Source organism: Lutra lutra, chromosome 18 (assembly GCF_902655055.1).
Source record: "Lutra lutra chromosome 18, mLutLut1.2, whole genome shotgun sequence".
NCBI lineage: Eukaryota > Metazoa > Chordata > Mammalia > Carnivora > Mustelidae > Lutra > Lutra lutra.
This window is the reverse complement of record NC_062295.1, coordinates 1,853,459-1,872,550: the sequence shown is the minus strand read 5'-3', so window position 1 is coordinate 1,872,550 and position 19,092 is coordinate 1,853,459. Positions and strand designations below refer to the sequence as shown.

The 19,092-nt window shown below is 55.3% G+C and overlaps 2 protein-coding genes across 4 annotated transcripts in view; one reads left to right on the top strand and one right to left on the bottom strand.

Annotated features, from left to right (window-relative positions):
* LOC125091113 (ATP-binding cassette sub-family A member 17-like) overlaps nt 1–16,246 on the bottom strand; it is a 72,670-nt gene extending 56,424 nt beyond the window's left edge. Inside the window, 7 exon segments of the mRNA XM_047714554.1 lie at nt 194–310; nt 977–1,236; nt 2,534–2,696; nt 3,556–3,683; nt 6,001–6,238; nt 6,470–6,547; nt 16,050–16,246. Coding sequence (XP_047570510.1) covers nt 194–310; nt 977–1,236; nt 2,534–2,696; nt 3,556–3,683; nt 6,001–6,238; nt 6,470–6,547; nt 16,050–16,103 — 1,038 coding nt within the window. The 5' untranslated portion in view covers nt 16,104–16,246.
* A 173-nt stretch (nt 16,247–16,419) lies between these two features.
* The window catches only part of ABCA3 (ATP binding cassette subfamily A member 3), a 38,690-nt gene continuing 36,017 nt past the window's right edge, over nt 16,420–19,092 (top strand). For 2 of the 3 annotated variants that reach the window (XM_047713010.1, XM_047713011.1), the window contains exon 1: nt 16,423–16,626. The gene's annotated coding sequence lies outside the window, so the exon portion shown is untranslated. Of the gene's footprint in view, nt 16,627–19,092 lie in introns of all 3 variants that reach the window. The other variant, XM_047713013.1, reaches the window with a different exon arrangement.

The following is a 19,092-nucleotide window of genomic DNA, read 5'->3' as shown; positions in this document are numbered from 1 at the left end:
ATGCCCGTGGCCAGCCCTCGCAGACCCGGGAGCGAAGGAAGGCCAGGCTCTCCCGGGCGGTGCACGGTCTGCGCCTGAGCCCCACCAAGCTATGGTACCGCTAGCGGTGTGCTCGCCGGGTGCCGAGTCTCAGCACACAGCCCCGGCCCCCCTCTGCACTGCTGAGCACCTCCCGGGGCCCGGAGACGCATACCTGCGTGCAGAAGAGGACGGTCATGAGAGAGACGGCGATGAGGGCAGAGATGAAGAACGTGAGGAACCAGGTGGCCCAGTGCTGCCAGCTGCTCGCCCCCATCATGCACATGTACTCCTGCGGAAAGCAGAAGAGCCAGCGGCCTCAAGCGTTCGGCCGAGACGCCCCCGGCCCCTGCCCAGCCAGCCTCGGTCTAGAGCACGCTGTGTGCCCCAGCACTCGGAGCAAACTGGCCACGGCGGGTGTGGCCGGGCAAGGTCCCGGGACGCTAGGTCTAGACATAGTCACAAGAATCAGTCAAAGGGGAAGAAAATTAGAGAGTAAGAAGGTCGATGGCCTCCAAAGAGCGAATGGTGAGGACAGAAGTCACGAGAGCGAGGACGGCAGGGAAACCGGCGGGAGCAGCCCTGTGCCCGGTGGGGCCTCCCGGCAGAGGGTTCCTAGCCGCAGCGGCAAAACAGCAAGCTGCTCCCGGGGGGGGGGGGGGGGTCACTCCCCTCCTGTGCGTTTCTCAGGGAGCCCCTCAGCAAGCCCCTCCTGATCGGGGCCCCCGCCCAAGCCCCAAAGCAAGGGCTCACATCGTCACAACAGATGGGGTCGCCTCAGTGACGAGCGGGTCCAAGGACGGAAGACCGTCCCCCTCCCAGCTCCCCTTGGAGGCCCCTCTGAGGCCTCGGCAACCTCTGCCCTGCCTTGGCCTCACCCCGCTCCGGTCATTTCTCACTCGCGCTCCGGCCCCTCCCGGTCCCGGTGGAGGCTTGTGTCCCATGCCGGCCCGGTGACCTTCAGCCTCTTCTCCTTCTCCCGGGCCACGGAATTGATGATGATGAGCTCAAGGCAGAGGAAGCTGAGCGTGAGCAAGAGAGGGAACTCGCTCTGCAGGACCAGCAAGAACGTGTCCTGGATCTGGGCTCTGTGGGGGAACCGCTTCACCAGCACCGTGAGATCCTGGAACATCTGGGCGGTGGCATTGTGGGCGTGGTGCTGCATGATGGCCTTGTCCAGCGCGTGCTGTAGGGTCAGGAAGCCTTCCTTGCTGTATCCTCCATGAGAGCAGAGCGCACACCAGGCGTGAGACACCCAGGAAGACCCACTCGACAGGACACCCAATGAGTCAGACGGCTACGGCTAACGGGTCATGAAGGCATGCCGACGGGAGGGCGACAGGCTCCCCTTTCCTGCTGCTGCGTGGAAGAAGGAGCAGAGTCGCCACGGCCCCCGTGGGTGTGATTGGCGCCTTCTATCAGAGACCAGGGCAAAGGTGTCCTGAGGAGACAAGGGACGTCCTCCACAACGCTCTCGTGTGATGGGCCCACAGTCCCTCTGCTTGGTGCTCGGGATCCAGGGAAAGGGGACCCGCTCTGCACTTCCAGTCATCCAAGAATGCATGGCATGGTTCAATTCAAAGCACTTGGGAGACACGGCGCCCCTCCCCAACTGTGACCTGTCTCTGAGCTGTCACTGCTGTGTTCCGAGGGTAACGGGCATCGGCGTTTGCTGCCAAGCCTCACAAACAGTCGTGACCGTAAGCAGCCCCTGTTTTGATACAGTGTCGTCGGTGGGCTGAGATCACCTTTTGGGAAAAGATGAAGGGTGAAGGGCAGAGACGCCGGGCCTGGGGGTCTTGTAAGAGGAAATGGCCCCACTTCCAAGCGCGGTTTCGGGCCCTCCTGTGGGCAGAGACAGGGCGGGGCACACAGGAGTGAGGTGGAGGCGACCAAGGTCTCCTGAGGGCCTAGCCCCCTGTGGACCCCAGATCCAGGAGGATGAATGTGGGAGGAACACGTGGTTGATACTAAAATCCCAGGAGTGTCACATGGTCTTGACTGCGTATTGGAGTTTCCTCTGCAGAAGGGCTGGAAACTTTCTGGAATCACATGGGTCTGTGAGCCCTCGGTTTACATTCTCCCTCACTGGCCGGGCAGGCCCAGGGTGTGGGCTCGTCCCATAGTGAGGTACGGCTTGTCGGCGCCGTGTCCTGCGAGCAGCTCGTGCCCTGCAGGAAGCCCCCCCCCAGCCCCTGACAAAGAGGGAGCCCAGAGCTCTACGGTGACACGGGGAGCGTGCATCCTTCGGGAGGACGAGCGGGTGTCCCTAGCCTGCCGGAAGCTAAGGCAAATGTTAGTGCGCACAGAAGCATAAGGGACGCCCCCTCCTCGTTTCTGTAAAACGCTTCCTTCCTTCTCGGAGTACTTCAACGTCGCTGCAACACAGGGAGACGCTTCACTGCCGCTTCCTCTAGAACGAAAGCCTTTTGCCCAGTGACACTCTCTGACCGTTTCTCCCTCATCCTCTCACGAAATGTTCAGGGCCAGGTGGCGCGCACTCGGGCTTCCTCACCAGGGAGGCCCCCGTCGAAATGTCCGAAGGCCCGGGGCACTTGGCTCGGGTTCAGAGGGTAGCGCAGGCCCGTGCACCAGCCCTCCAGGCGCTCATGGTAGGCGGCGACCTTCAAGGCCAAGGGGTTCCTGTGCACGCTGCTCAGGTGCAGGCGGTACTTGATCTGTGGGGGGAAGGGGGGCCACGGTGACCAGACCCCGACGCCCAGAGGACCCAGGACGGAGCAGCCCCAGGCCTGACGCCGGCCCGGAGCCCCTGTGAGGAGGCCACGGTTGGCCAAGGCATGTGACCTTCTTGCGTTTCCTCGTCAGGGAAGTGGGGGGGGGTGTTACGGACTGTGGGGTCCAGTCGGGTGACCCTGGGGCGAGCCTGGCCTATGTGCTAGCCACGCGTTGCTGGCTGTGGATACATACGTCCGTCTCCGCCTTCCAGTGCCCCACGCAGGTTCTGACACTCTAGATGCGATGGTATGGCCCGACACCAAAGCTTTCCCACCCCAGACAGGAACGCCTACCTTCCCCTCAGACAGACAGACCTACCACTTTGAGTCCGTGCTTGTCACCGTGGTGACTAGGACCAGTCCTTCTGGAAAATGCCTCTTCCCAGCTCCCTTCTGGGCACAAACTCATTTAAGGCTCCAAGTTAGGAACTACTATTAATCCCGTTATGCTGGCAAGGAAACTGAGCCCCAGAAAGGCCAGTGCCCTTCCCACAGCTAGACGGCTAGCGGTTGTGGAGTGGGCTCCAGTCCGTAACCAGGCGGCTGGCACGCATGGTCCCCTCCCCTCGGAGGCAGCCTCCCCTGCACGAGCCTTCCCTTGGAAGGAACCTGAGAACCAGAGAGGCCCCCGGGTCTAGGTTGCAAGGAGTGAAACCCAGAGCGTTTACTTCCCTCCTCTGGCAGTAAGATAGGACAGTAACACGGGACAACAGAGGGACACCTCAGGTGACGAGACTCGCTCATGGACTCACCCCCGGGGCTGGGCAGTGCCATCAGGCCGTGCCAGAGAGGCTGTCCTTACCTTCAGTGGCAGGGGCTGCTTGCTGTCCCTGAAGCTGTGATCCAAGACAATTCCAGCCCACACATAGAAGCCTTTGGGATCCTGGATTATGTAATTCTCAAAGACAGGCACTGAAGAATAGCCTAGAACTGCAGAGAGAAGACCCAGTCCGCAAGGGGCTGGCGGGATAGCCCATGCAGCCCACCCATCGCCGTCCTCCCTGGGCAGGTGCAGGGGCCCCCACTTCTTGGAGGAGGGCCGCAAGCCTCACTCACTCCCTTGAGCCTTCTCAAACCTGCGAGCACATGGCGGGTGGCCGCGAGCCACGCAAGGACTGGAAGGAAAGCCCCGGAACCCACCGTCAGCACCACATTCCTCTTAGCAGGGGTCAGCCCAGCACCCAGGGCAGAGTACCCACGGTGACACAGGACAGGAGCCAGAAGCAATAAAACAGAAGCAAACGTTCAAGACCTCGACCCCAAGAAAAGATAAACTGCCTGAGCTGGGATCTTAAGGAAAGACAGAATAGAAATGTTTTCTTCTTGGCGGAGGCCACTGAGGGGACCCTAGAAATGGGGTGGAAAACCAGCCCCGATACAAAGCCTGAATGTTTTGGGAGCAGGAGGGCTGCCCACTGAGAAAGGCCCAAAGCAGGCAGGAGGGCTTCTGACCCACCATGTCCCACTTGCAGATTTAAAAAATATATATATTTTAGGGGCGCCTGGGTGGCTCGGTGGGTTAGGCCTCTGCCTTCGGCTTGGGTTGTGATCTCAGGGTCCTGGGATTGAGCCCCACATCGGGCTCTCTGCTCAGCAGGGAGCCTGCTTCCTCCTCTCTCTCTCTCTCTGCCTACTTGTGATCTCTCTCTATCAAATAAATAAAAATCTTAAAGAAAAAAAATATATATATATTTTATTTATTTCAGAGAGAGAGAGAGAGAGAACAAGCAGGGGGAGCTGCAGAGGGAGAGGGAGAAGCAGGCTCCCCGCTGAGCAGGGAGCCCGATGCAGGATTCAATCCCAGGACCCTGGGATCACAACCTGAGCCGAAGGCAGACGGCCAAGCCACGGAGCCACCCAGGCGCCGCTCCAGCTATAGACTGATCTCGAATTCATCCACGTGGCTCCGTCTGCCTGTGTGTCCAGAGCCCTCCCCGGCCTCCTCCTGAATGTCTGTGAAGACCACGGGCCCTGGTCTCTCTTCCAGAAAACAGCCAGAGATGGCCCTTCTAGAACAAATCAGGTAACTTCTCTTCTTAAAACCCTTCCCACGGTGGGCGGCCGTGGGAATGAGAAGGAAACCCAGGACCTGGACAAGGCCTTTGAGGCTCCCGCAGACACTCCGACGTCAGTGGGACCACTCTCCCCACTTCCTTCCTCCTCGCCCACGGCTGCCAGCTCCCCAACCCTGCGGCAGGCCCCCCTCTGGCCGCCCCCGAGCCCTGAGGTCACCCCCGACCCCGCATGGCTTGTCCCTAACCCTCACGGCTTCACCACCGTGTCTCCTCCCCGGAGAAGATCGCTCCGCTGTAGTTCATTTCACAATCTCACATTTGTGAAAGATACGACTGGACTGGCGCAGGATTTCAGGGCGCTAGGCAAGCACGAGGCACCAAACAGCGGTCCCCGCACGCGGGCCACGGACGGGGCTTTGAAAGGAGTGTGTGCACGAGGAGTGCTCTGGGCTGGGTGGGGACAGCCCCGCCTTTTCACTCTGTACCGTCTGTGTTACTGAAATGCCTTTACAAAAACACGTGCCATAATTAGAACTTTGGGAAATCACCCCACGTTTTGTGGACTCTGTGTTTTGAAAGGCCGTGTCGGCCTCAGTGCATTCATCCATCCAGCCAATGTGTACCGAGCAGACAGTGGGTGCCAGGCACGTGGTGGGCCCAGTGGGGAGCAGAACAGACGTGGGCCTCTGTCCTCGTGGAGCCGGAGCCCCGCCGGGGATGGCAGGTGCCTCCCAGAGAGCTGTTAGTGGCCGTGCGATGAGAGAAATGGAGGCATGGGTAAGAGACCTAAGCCCCAGCTGCTCAGCTAGGCGCCATCACGAGGATAGGCAGGCACAGCCCTCAGGAGGCGTGGGGGGCGCAGGGGAGCCTGGAGAAGGGTCTGCCTGGCTCTCCCACTGCCTGTGCAATGGAAGCCACTGGAGGGGCTGAAGCACCGGCCGGCCAGCCCCCACTGACCTCTGAGAGACCTCCTGGCTCCATGCAGAGACGGGACTAGAAGGGGTCAGGAGGAGAAGAGAGACCCGTCGGAACACTAATTCAGAACCTCTCAAGTGTTGGGGGCACGGCTGCAGGATCCGAGTCCCCCCCGGGCTGCTCTCCCACCACCTCTGCAGACTTTCTCGGAGTCGGAGACCCCGATTTGGAATCATGTCCGTGAACACCCTCCGGAGAAGGCCCCCGACTCTGGAAAAATGCCCTCCCCCCGCCCCTCCCCCATCTTTGTGTCTCACCTTCAAACTCAACGTCAAAGGCATCCCGCACCATCTCCGTGATAGCCCTCAGCGCGTGGCTCTGGGACGGGACCTGCGTGGGGAAGTAGAAGAACGCTGGCAGCAAACTGATGTTGGTGGCGAGGTGGTTCAAAGGAGGCCGTTTCCTGGGCACACTGTGGAGGCGAAGGTACATGACGATCGCGGAGAACAGCAGCGGCGCGAGGGCCTCGAGCACGGTGACCAGGGGCTTCCGCTTCTGCAACAGAAAGGAAAGCGCGTGTTCACCCGAAGCAGGACGCACGTGTTAAGTGGCCCGGTGCCGAGGCTTCCCCGAGGACAGTTCGCAGAGTTCCAACGGGAACCGGCCCCACATGGGCCCCGTTCTAAGCTGATTTTTTTCTTTCCTCCGTTATTAGAACCCAATCTGACTTCGACATTCAGTCCCGCCCCAGGAGACGCCCACAGCCCCACCGAGCGCCTTACCCACCTTCAAGGTAAAATTCTTCCAAAGAAGAAGTTTTAAACTCCTGCACATTCTCAGGTGGAGAGGAGGGATCAGCAGCGGCTGGGAAGCAAACCGGGCAGATATCGGTCCTCCAGGAGCTTCCTGAGTGCTGTCCCTACCTTGCTGCTGGCTGCCCCTCCCCTGTACACTTCTCCACACCCCTGTGCCCCGGCTGGGCTGATACCCCCAGGGGTGACCTCGCTGGCTCTTTGGGGTTGCAATGCAGGACACTGGGATGACCTCTGTCTGTCTGTCTGCAGCCTGCACCAGGGTTCTCCAGTGGGCACAGGGCTGGTCCTGCCCCAGCCCCCAGCCCACGTGACTCCACGGCCCCAAACCCCCCTTCCCAGCAGGGGCATGAGGACGTGTGAAGCCCTCCCCGGCTCCTCTCCTTTCCCACTTCTGCCTGCGGCAGACCTGGCCGTGACCCAGAGGGGACAGAACTGGCTTCAGCTCGTGGTCCGCGCTTGCCCCCCTCAGGCATCACCCTCACGGAGCCTTTCTTCCGCCCTGTGTAAAATTTCGGAAATGCCACCAGTCTTCCGTGTTCGTTCTTCATCGTAGCCCATTTACACCACTGAACACCCTGTTGGTCTGATTTCCCTCTAGAATGCACGCCCCACGAAGGCAGGGAGTTGGGGTTTTTTGCTTTTTTGTAGTTTTTTTTTATGTTTTTTTTTTTGTTTTGTTTGTGTTCGTTCTGCCACCGAGTCACCAGACCCAAGAGTTGGGCCGGCAGGTGCTGAGCTCTCCGTAGGTGCGGACACACAACTCCAGGCATTCCGGGTCCACAGCAAGTGTAGGGTCGGGCCGGTGAGGAAGGGCAGGCCAGCCGAGCCGCGAGTTCCTTCCCCTTCACACTCCGCTTCCCGGGGTCACACGTTTTGACTTCTAGCTCCCACCACGATGCGATTTTCGCTTCCATGAAGGTGTTTCCCGCCGGTGACAGAATAGAGGGATGCGCATCCCTCAGGGAGACTCAGGGAGAAGGCTCTCCGGCGGGGGCCGCGGGGGCTGAAGAAACAGTGCTGCGGGCACTAAACGCCGCTGGAGGTGTGCTCCATGAGTTTTTGTAAGATTTATTAATTTGAGAGAGAGAGAGAGAGAGCATGAGCGGGGAGAGTGGCAGAGGGAGAGGGGGAAGCAGACTCCCCACCGAGCAGGGAGCCTGACGCAGGGCTCGATCCCAGGACCCCGGGATCATGACCAGAGCCGAAACCAAGAGTGCCACACCGAACAGACGGGGCCTCCAGGCGCCCCGGAAGGTACACTTTAAAGAGCCTCATTGTGTGATGTGAATTTCACCTCCATAAGAAAAGAGTGACTACAAGACACGATTCTATTAGTCAACCTTGGGGGCAGGCTTCTTATCTGACAACCCCAACCGCAGACATTTACTCCCTGCTCGTGGCCTGCCGCCTCCTGGGTTTGGCTGGACTGGCCTTTAGGTCCGGTTATGGGCTGAATTGTGCCCCCCACCAGCCGCGGTGTCGAGGTCCTCATCCCTAGGATCTCAGCCTGTGACTGTTCTGAGAGGCAGGGCCTTTCCAAAGGCGACAAGAAGGCAAAACGAGGCCGTGAGGGTGGCCTGACTGTGCCCTTAAGAGTGAGAGGAGATGTGGGCCGGGGCTGCCGGGCGCAGAGGGAAGACCAGGTGAGCACGAGCCCGGGGCAGCCACCTGCAAGCCCAGCAGAAGGACTGAACTGGCCGGAAGATCTGACCTTGCCGGCACCTCAGTCTCGCACATCCAGCCTCCAGAAGTAAATTCGTGTGTTTCCGGCACCGGGTCCGGGGTTGTTAGCGCGTCTGGTAGTGCAGGTCTGCTCTGCACATCTCTCATGGCAGGCTGCTCTCATGGCAAGAGGCCAAGGCAAACCGCACAAATGCATTTCAAGCATCTTCCCACACACACTTGCTAACCATTCCAGCATCAACACAACAGGGAAGGAAACTCTGTCCGTTCTCATGGGGGCACTGCCGACTCACCCGGCGAGGGGCCTCGGCATCACATTTAATACAGGGGGCTCCATCCCAGAACCCTGAGATCCTGACCTGAGCTGAAGGCAGAGGCTTAACCCACGGAGCCACCCAGGCGCCCCCAGGAAGAGACTGTTAAAAACCTAAATATTTCTGCAAATAAACTGTGATGAAATCGAGAAAGTTGTCCAAGAGCCTGCAGAGAAGGACAAGCAGTGATAACTCAAATGGGTGAGTCGTTTTCAACTGCAAGGAACAGTTTGTTCTGATGCTACTTGAACTGATCCATAAACGTAAAGCCAGAAAACGTCCGGTACTTAAAAACCTGTTACCGTAACAGCGATCCCAAACTCTGAGAAGGAAAGCATTTAAAACCAACCAATCCACCACCCAAACAAAAAAACTACAACTCGTTCTCACTGAAGAAAAGACATAAAAGCCCTTGATGATGCCCATGAGAGGAATAAAACACCATGAACAAACGGGAAATCCGTCCCAGAAATACCGAAATGATTCACTGTTTTCACTATCATGAGATCTGTTGGTGTAATTCACCGTATTTATCGGTGAAAAGATTCAAAACATATTATTGTGTCAATAAATTCCAACAAGGCATTTGATAAAATCCACCATGTATTCCTGGATCTCTCTCTCTTTTTAACCTTAGAAAAAGACTTGCTTATAACGTACTGATACTACGTATACATATGCAGAGCCATGCAGGTCTCCCCCCTGCCTCCCCTGCATTCGCCTGTGCACACGCGTGTGCGCACTCTCTCTCTCCCTTCCAAATAAATAAACAACTATTAAAAACTTAGAGCAAGCAGTGGAGGCGTAGAGGGGTGGAGGGGCAGAGGCAGAGGGAGAATCTTAAGGAGGCTCCCACACTCAGCCCAACATGGGGCTTGACCTAACACCCCTGAATCATGAGATGTACACTTAACCAACCAGCCATCAAGGTGTTCCTGGGGAGACCTATCACTGCAAAGGAAGAGTCAGTATGAAGATTTTAATTCTCCTAAATAAATCTACAAATTTTACATAGCACCAATAAAGATTTCAACAAGATTTTTAAAAAACTGATTCAGAAATCCACAGGAAGGGGCGCCTGGGTGGCTCAGAGGGTTAAGCCTCTGCCTTCGGCTCAGGTCATGATCCCAGGGTCCTGGGATCGAGCCCCGCATCGGGCTCTCTGCTCAGCAGGCAGCCTGCTTCCTCCTCTCTCTCTGCCTGCCTCTCTGCCTACTTGTGATCTCTGTCTGTCAAATAAATAAATAAAATCTTAAAAAAAAAAAAAAAAGAAATCCACAGGAAGCACAATAGTATGAAATCGGGAAAGAAAATTCTGAAAGGGACAGATAACAACCAGAAACTCTCCACATTATTAAATATGTTGTTATATAACTTCATTAAGAGAATATCACTAAACAACAGCTCACTAAAAAAAGAAGAATCTATATATACACCAAAGTATTCATGGGAACTTAGTGCAGGATAAAGAAAACATTTCAAATTAACTGAATATTATCAGTAACAGTACTGATTTCTCTATGTTCAACTACCTAGGTGAAACCAATTCCCAGAAAGACATAAACTACCCAAACTCACTCAAGAGGAAATAGGTGGCCTGAAAGTCCTTTATCTGCTAAAGAAATTATATTCATATTTAAAAGCATCCCAAGACAGGAACCATGACTCAGATGGTTTTATCGGCAAATTCTAACAAACATCTAAGGAAGAAATGATACAAATTCTACACAATCTCTTCCATGAAGTAGAAGAAGTAAGCTACTTCCCAACTCATATCATGAGGTCAGCATTACCTTGATACCAAAGCCAGACAAAAACATTACAAGGAAGGCATATAATGATAATAATAATAATAATAATAATGTAAGAAGAAAAGTGTCTCTACTCTCAAATGTTATGATTTTCCCAAGAAATCTATAAAAAAAATTCTACAACTGATAGGTGAGTTCAGCAAGGTTCCAGGAGATGAGGTCAATATACAAAAGTCAGTTGTATTTCTATATACTAGCAAGGAACAAGCGGAAACCAAAAGTTTTTTTCAAGGTATCATTTGTGATAATATCGATAAAATGAAATACTTAGAAGTACATCCAACAAAATACGTCCAGAATCTAGACGAAAGAACGTTAATGAAAGTTTTTTAAAAATGAAGTAAATGGGAAGATATACCATACTCATGGACTGTAGATGTCTGTACAAAGACTTCAGTTCCCCCAAACTGATTTTTAGATTCAGTGCAATCCCAGTCAAAATCTCTACGGTATCAATGACAGATATCAACAAGGTGACTTTAAAATTCCCACGGAATGGCAAAGGGACTAAAATAGCCAAAATCATATTGAAAGAGGAACAGAACTGGGGGATACCTCCTGCCTCATTAACGTTACACTAACTAAGACAATGTAGAATTAGCTGAAGCCTAGGCAGGACATCTATGGCCCGTAGGCAAACGCAGCCCACTGCAGCCCAGCCTGCAAACCAGTGGCTGGGAGAACTGCCCTCAAGCACAGCGACCGAGCACAGAATAGCTCTGAATTCAGCCCCTACAGTGCCTGTTGGGTGAGGCTTCTTCTGTCGTACGATTGCTTTGATTACAAAGCAAGCAACGTCTGCCAAGCTCAGAGGACAGCTCCTGCAGTATTTTCCAGGCCTCAGTGTACGTGAAAGGGAATTTTCACTATTTTTTTAAGATTTTATTTATTTATTTGACAGAGAGAGAGAGAGAGAGATCACAAGCAGGCAGAGGCAGGCAGAGAGAAAGAGGAGGAAGCAGGCTCCCCGCTGAGCAGAGAGCCCGATGCGGGGCTCGATCCCAGGACCCTGAGATCCTGACCTGAGCTGAAGGCAAGAGGCCCAACCCACTGAGCCACCCAGGCGCCCTGGAAATTTTCATTATTTTTTAAAATCGGTGTAACTATGTGACTAAGGACCCTCCATCTCACCTTCAGCCGGCTGGGACTAGTCTATAACGCAATGACAGGCAACAAGGCAAGTTATGGAGAGGAGTCTAACGGGGTTCAATCAATGCCTTTCAAGCCACGAAGACAGTCAACTGAAGTCACAGTCAAGGTGAGATACACAAAATCTTATGACCGGTCCACAGTGACAGACAAGCATTTACAATAGATTCTGACAGTAGGGAGTACTATCTTTGAACCCTGGCAAAGCAATATGTTAACCCGTAAAAAAGAACTCCGTTGTTCTCATGAGTAGATCTATGTTGCAAAGAGAAAGTTATATTCAATTATTATATTACTATCTTAAATAAATTTTTGGAAAAAATATTTATTTAAGACAGTAATATTAATTTGAATTTAAAATTTAAATTAATAATATGATTATTAATTTAAATTTTAAATTCAAATTAATATTAATTTAAATTAATATAAATTAATGTCTCATATAACAAGGATGTGTATGATACCCTGAAATTTGCCTCTTGGCATGCAAAGCCTTAAACATTTGCCCTCCAGCCCTTTACAGAAAGAGTGTGCCAAAGCCCAGACTAAAATCACACGCAGACCAGTGGAACAAAAGAGTTAAAAAAGAGAGGTTCACAAATACGGTCAATTTTTGACAAAGGTGCAATTCAATGGAAAAAGGAATTATCTTTTTAACAGAGGGTGGTGGGACAAATGGTATCATGTAAGGGGAAAAAAAATCCCCTTTGATCAATACCTCAATCCATTATACAAAATCAGCTCAAAATACAGCAGAGACCTAAGTGCAAAACCTCAAACTCTGAAACTTCTAGGAATAAAATACAATTTAAAAAACTACAGGAGAACATCCCTGAGACCTTGGATTAAGCAAAGATTCCTGAGATACGACACGAAAAGCATAAAAGAAAAATCGGTAAGTCGGGCTTCATTAAAGTTAGAATCTTTTTCTCTGCAAAAGATTAACAGGGTGGGAAAGCAAGGCACAGACCGGGGAAAAATATTTGCAAATTGCTTACCTGACAAGGGAGCTCTAACCAGAATATATAAAACTCTCAAAACTCAACAGTAAGAAAATTAACACCCAATTTCTAAAGATGCTGACCCAAAGAGGATGTATGTATGGCAAATAAGCCCAGGAAAAGATGTTCAGCATTATGTCACTGGGAAAAGCAAATTCAAACCACAATAAAATACCATGACCAACTACTCGAATGGCCGGGAAAAAATATTTTTTCAGTGATGGCAAAGTTACAGAGCGACTGGAACTCTTATAAACCAATGGGGCAATGCAAAATGGTGCAGCCGTGGGTTTCTTGCGTTTTATTATAAAGCTAAACACACACTTCCATACAATTCAATGATCCTATTCCTAAACTGTTACTGAAATAAAATGGGCATTTTTACTTTCAAACACACACAAATAACATCTCTTATACAAAACCTATATACAAATTATTACAGAAGGCTTTACTCAAAACCTCCCCAAAACTAGGAACTGGCCCCTTGCTAAGTGCTGAGCATTTTTGAAGCATTCCATATGTTTCCAAGCTTTGAATCCTCACGGCAATCCCATGAAGTGAGTAGTATGTGCTCCCTGCTTTAGGCAAGGGAATCAAGGCCCAAAGAGGTTACATGAGGCATTAAGGGCTGGGATTCGGTTTGAGGCTGTGTGGCCAGAGTCCATAAGCAGTTTTAACCATTACAATATTAATGCCTCTCCATTGCTGAACGAAGGAGTATGTGTACAGCCCTTGGTCTAGGAAGAAGCCTCCAATTATAACATCGTTCCTATGGAAACAATCAGAGAAGCTGTCTTCTGAAATTCTGCATTGAATACCACCAACATGGGCACTGCTGTACAAGAACGTACAGATCTATAAGCACAGACAGATACAGATGGAAAGGGAGATAGTATTTGTGTCCTTGCAAAAGAAATGGGAGCTGACATATTGGTTCCATTTTTAAAAAGCATAGGGTGTGGGACGCCTGGGTGGCTCAGTTGGTTAAGCAGCTGCCTTCGGCTCAGGTCATGATCTCAGCGTCCTGGGATCGAGTCCCACATCGGGCTCCTTGCTCAGCAGGGAGCCTGCTTCTCCCTCTGCCTCTGCCTGCCACTCTGTCTGCCTGTGCTCGCTCTCTCTCCCTCTCTCTCTCTGACAAATAAATAAAAAATCTTAAAAAAAAAAAGCAGCATAGGGTGTGTACAAGTGTATATCTAAAGATGTCAGCCAACTTCTGCAATGACAAGGTTTACTGCCTTTTGTACAGCCCTATGTTTTCCTTGAGCATCACCTTAATTTTTGCCATCAATCTTGAGAAATGTCTGAGCCATGGGAACCCCAAGGTTCCCATGTAATGAATGACCTGGCCTGTTTTCACACTACGTGAGTGTGAGTAATTTACCTCCCAGAGACTGTCAGGAGTCCAGGAGCCTGGACATCGGAACACCTGGCCTCCAGGCCCAGGTCTACTATGGGACTTTGGATAAATTATCCCCCTTAACTGGGCCTCCACTTGGAAGAATACCAGCTACACCGTCTAGGTTTAGTGAGCCTTGAGCGAAAGAGTGACTGTTGAGGATCCATCAGAAGGGGTCACCCCTTGTGGGCTGTCATTTGTGACCAGGTGTCTGGAGCCTAGAATGTTCCCACAGAACATCTTCCTTCGCCAGTGGCCTTGTACCCTCTAGGTTCATGATTGCGGTGACTAATCATAATTACCACACAGGCACCCTACCAGGGTCAAAAACAAAGGTTCATTCACCACTATGCAGGCGTCTCTCTCGGTCAGGCGGTCCTTCCTCCTAATCCCCACCTTCACCTTCCATCTGAGGGAAGCCCGACCCAGCCCCGCTCCGTTCCTAGATTGGGTCACGCAGAACCCTTCCAGGTTTAGAAAGGGCTGGGGGGAAATTGCAAGGTGGAACCAGTAGGAGTTGGAGATGGCAAAGTCTGGTTCTTGAAAGAGGAAAGAGTGAGGAAAACGCTGGTCAGCGAGGTTCATAGAGTTTCCCGGCGGACACCTGGGCTGGGAGGGAGGGGGTGAGGGCTGTGAGCGACGATGGGGAGAGACAGTGTTTTAAGATGCTCGCCACACATTATAATCCACTCCTCCACCTCGACTGTAACTGTTTTCAGTTGTTGGGTTTGGAGGCTTTATTTGCTTCACGGCTGTCTGCTCCGTGAAGACCAGGCTGGTAAGCCTCCGCTAGGCTCACCGGCGACTACCACTTCCTTAGTGCTTATGGCTCAGGCATCCGGATAAGCGTTTACTCGTTTTCCCATTTGACCCGAAAACAAAATCCTTCTGAGTTTGGTACTATTACTAGTCTATTAGCATCCTGATTGGAGGGACAGGAGATGGCGGCTCAGAGCTGTCAAATGACACGCCGGCGCTAGTCCAACAGCCGGGTCCAGAGCGAAGCCAGGACATCTGACCCCTCATTCAACAAATATTTACCGGGTGCCTCCTCTCTGCCAGGCACTCCAGGACCCTGAGATGTCGCGGTGAGCTAGACAAGTCCCTTTCCTCATGGAGCCCACCTTCTGGTGAAGGAGACGGAGGGAAGAGAGGCCAACAAAAGCCCACGTAAACAGCACCGCTTCAAACGGTAACAGGGAGACCCTCTATCGCTAATCCGGAGTCTTGGGGTGGCGGGGACCGAAGCTTCCCTACTCGGGTCATTATTTACGGTTGGATCAGCCCCGTCCTGGTCGCGGAGGTGCGCGGGGCGCCCCGGGAAGCGCTGACGCAGCCAGCGGCAGGTGCGCCTGTGCCGGGGACGATCCCGAGCCTAGGGCCCCTGGCGTCGCTCAGTCCGGGCGCTGGGGACCCGAGGGGGCCGGCCCGCAGCGACTGTTGGCCCCGCGGCGACTGCTGGCCCCGCGCCGCCACCGCCGACGAGACTCCAGCCCAGGCCCCTCGCCCAGTCCCGCCCCGCCCCTGCAACGCGACCTCACTGCCCCCCAGGTGACCCCAACCCGGCCTCGGGACCCTCTGGTCCCAGCTGATCCCTGCCTGGTCTCGTGACCTCTCCGCAGCAGGTGACTCTGCCCCACCCATGGTGGCCGCAGCCCAGCTTCAGGCCCCTCTCCGCTGCAGGTGCCGCCCCGACCTGTATCCCTCGCGTCTGAGGTGGCCCCGGCCCAGGCAGAGCTCCCCACTAGCCCCCGAGAAAGCAATGAGTCACTGAGCCTCGTCAGGGCACACGGACTGTGCACACGCCAAACCACGGCTGGCAGACCAGGCCCGCGCGCGGGGCGGGGGACGTCGGGGCGCGGCCAGGACGGCGGCGCGCGGTCGGTACAACGCGGCCCCTCTCGGCGCTCGCCTCCCGCCAACCCGCGCCCGCGGTTCGCGTTTCACCGTTCGCAGCGGCACCAGCAAGAAGCGACCCCGGTCAGGCTAGCCCTGCGAAACAGGACGACCCTAAGCTCTGCCCCAGGGCCAGACCGGCTCTGTCCGCTCAGGGGCCCCGCAGGGCTTGTCTCCGTCTGTTTCTGATTTTAGAAACCGTAACCCACGACCTCCCAGCTCAGGTGGCCCCCACCGGGCCTCATGGCCCCCAGGCCCTCCGGCCCTTCTGAACTCCGCCCCGTGACCCTGGACACACCGCAGGATGCTGGGCTTTCCAACCCGCCGGGCCGTTTTCTAGAAAGTTCCGCATCCTCCACCCTCCATCCTCCCCGCCCCCCGGCAGTCCGCACCAGGTCCGAGGGGGCCAGTCGCCCTCCCTCGCGACACAGGGGACCGCGCCCAAATAAGGACAGTGCTGGAGGGAACGGCCGGGGCAGGCGACTGCTCCAGCCGCTCCAAAGGGCAGGTGGACGCAGCCCCGCCCCGCCCTGGGGTCCGGCGCCCCCTGCCGGCCGTGCGGCGGCGCGGGGGCACTGCGCAGGCGCGGTCGGGGCGGGCGGGCCGGGGCGGGGCGTCGGGCGGGCCGGGCACCCGCAGGGCTGGCCCACTGCGCACGCGCGAGCCGGCCGGCGCGCCCCCTGCAGGAGCCTGCGCCGCTGGGTCAGCGCCGGCTCCTGTTTGCAGGCGCCCCCTCCCCGCCCGGCTGCCCAGCCGCTGTCAGCACGGGCCGTCGGTGTCGCCGCCGCCGCGAGGCCGAGCGCAGCCGGGCCCGAGGCAGGGGACCCCGCGAGAGGGCAGCGCGCCGGCCGCCGCCGCCCTGGCGCCGAGGGTCGGTGAGTGCCGCCGGGACCCGCCGCGCGCGCTTGCTTGCTCCCGGGGCTCGCGGCTCCGGGCCGCCCTCCTCCCGGCCGTCCTGCCCCCGCGGCCGCATCCCTCTTGACCGGCCTGCTCCAGGCCCCCCACCCCCTCTCCCGCGCGCCGCCCCGCCGCGCCCGGCAGGTGCACCTCGGCGGGGCCGCAGCGCCAGGCTGCCCTGACGCACGCTTGCCCTCGGGCCGGGCCTCTGGGCGTGTCCCCCTCCCCGCGGGCTGCCTCCTCCGCGAACCCCGGAGCTGGACGCGCCGCGGCACCCTTTGTGCCGAGCCGGGAGGGTGGCCCTGTTGGCGTTCGTCCGGCAGGCAGGCACTCGGGGCGCCTGCCTGGTAGAGCCTTGCAGCCGCCAGGCCCGGAGCGCGGATGCTGCTGGCTCATCCCTCGTGCAGATTTCCCGGGTGGGTGGGAGTGCTTCCCACCCCGGAGTCCGGCCTGCGCCCAGCCCTTCACTCCCGGGAGCCAGAATGGGGGGCGGGCAGTGCTCCAGTACTCGTGGTGGGAGCTCTGCAGCGGGCAGAAAGGCGGGGACGCTTGGTCTAGGTGGAGAGGCCTGCAACAGCCCTCAGTAACCTCTGGGGTCCGTGGTCAGTGGGTCCGTGGTGTGAATTTGCGTTTACACCGGTTTCGGCATTCACACACTAAGCTGTAGCCTCATGAGGGCAGGGCCCGTCTCCTGTACTTGGTGCACACTTGGTGTGCAAACCAGAACCCCCAACCTCACTTCCTTGGACGTGGCCTAAAGAAAGCCCATTGCCTTATTGGGTATTTGTTTGTTGACCCCTCTGCCTGCTGCGCTGTGAGCCCACTTACTGGCCGGCCTGGGTCTGGTCAGGGCTTGGGTTCCCAGAACAGAGCCCGAGCCTGGCCCAGAACAGGGGATGGAGAAACGCTTGTTGAATGGGTGGCTGACAGCCCGTGACAGAGCGGGGACCCGAGCAGGGTGCAAGTGAGTCAGGCTGGCTTTTTTCTCCTGAGCAACGGTGTCATTCAATTCTGAACGGTTGGGTGCTGCCTTCGGTGAACTTGAAAAGATTAAGGCTCCTTTCCTCTAGAAAGTTTGCATCAAGGGAAAATAAGAAAAATGGATGCCTTGGGAATCCCCTCGCTCTTCTTCTTCTTCTTCTTTTTTTTTTAATTGCACACTTGGTCATCATATTTGACACACCATCTCTGGTGATCTCCCGTCATGCTGATGAGACAGTCGTTTGCAACAGGAGAGATCAGCTCTGGGGGCTTTTTAAAAAACACGAGCCTTACAAGGTGCATGTGCCGGTCTCATGGGAACCTGTTCTGACTTATTCTAAACCGGGAAGGCCCAGGAAGACTCCCCACTTGACGATCTCTCCAGCCCAGCTTCCCAAGACGACAGTAGACTCGTCTGCTAGTGAGTCAGTGGAGGGAAAGAAAACATTCTAGAACTCAGGGGAGACGGATGGGCAAGACTCTGGGCATGATGGAAAGATGTGGTCCCTGCTCTTGGGGACCTTAGGATAGACCTAAAGAGAATGATTGATTCATGAGTAACTGTAGCATCAGACAGAATGAGACAAGTGCCCCTCGAGACATCAGAGAAGCTGCTTCCAACTTGTTGGGACGGCTTCCAACAAGAGCAGAAGGTCTCAACCCTGGCTGCATGGTGGAGGCATCCCGGGGCAGGTCCCATGACCAGGCCAGAACCCAGAATCTTCGGGGGGCGGGCCTCGGACGTCAGCTTCTGTCTTAAAGCATCCCCCCCCCCCAAACAGAAGATTCTGTTGTGCAGCCAGGGTGAAGAGCCCCTGGGCTGGGGTTATCCGGGCCTGCTTCATAGCAGGACTGGGACTGGACTGGGAAATGATATTGCAAGGAGACAAAACCCCAGGAGGCCCAGGCCCCCTTGGGAAAGCATAGGGCGTGTCAGCCCCCGTCCCCCGGAGTGGCTCAGATTTGGAGTCAACAGGCAGACTGGTACCTTTGCAGGAGCTGAGTAATACGCTTGCTGCAGAAACCCATGGTTACTTGTCCCCAGGGATCCCCAGTCGCCTCATTACCTCCTTTCCTACACCCAGAGAGGCAGAACAGCTTGCAGGACAGGAGTGGGACCGAGGCTCCAGCCACAGTGAACAAAGCAGGAGGCAGCACAGATTTTGTAGAAATCTCTCCCCATAGCTTCCCTTGGGCCACACCCCTGCCTTAAAAATGCACCCACCCCAGCCCCTGTGAGGAGCGTCAATGTGAACTCAGAGCCATATGACCCCAAGGAGACAGCTGTCCCAACTCTGGACAGGGCAGGTGGTGGCGGTGAACGTGAGGCCAGCAAACCGGGTCTCTGGCCGGGCCTCCAATACAAGCGACCACAGCCTTGAACCCAGCCTCCTGGGGCTCCCGGACAATGACCAGGCCTCACAGATTTGTTCCCACCTCATCCGTGCAAGGGCCGCTGTGTA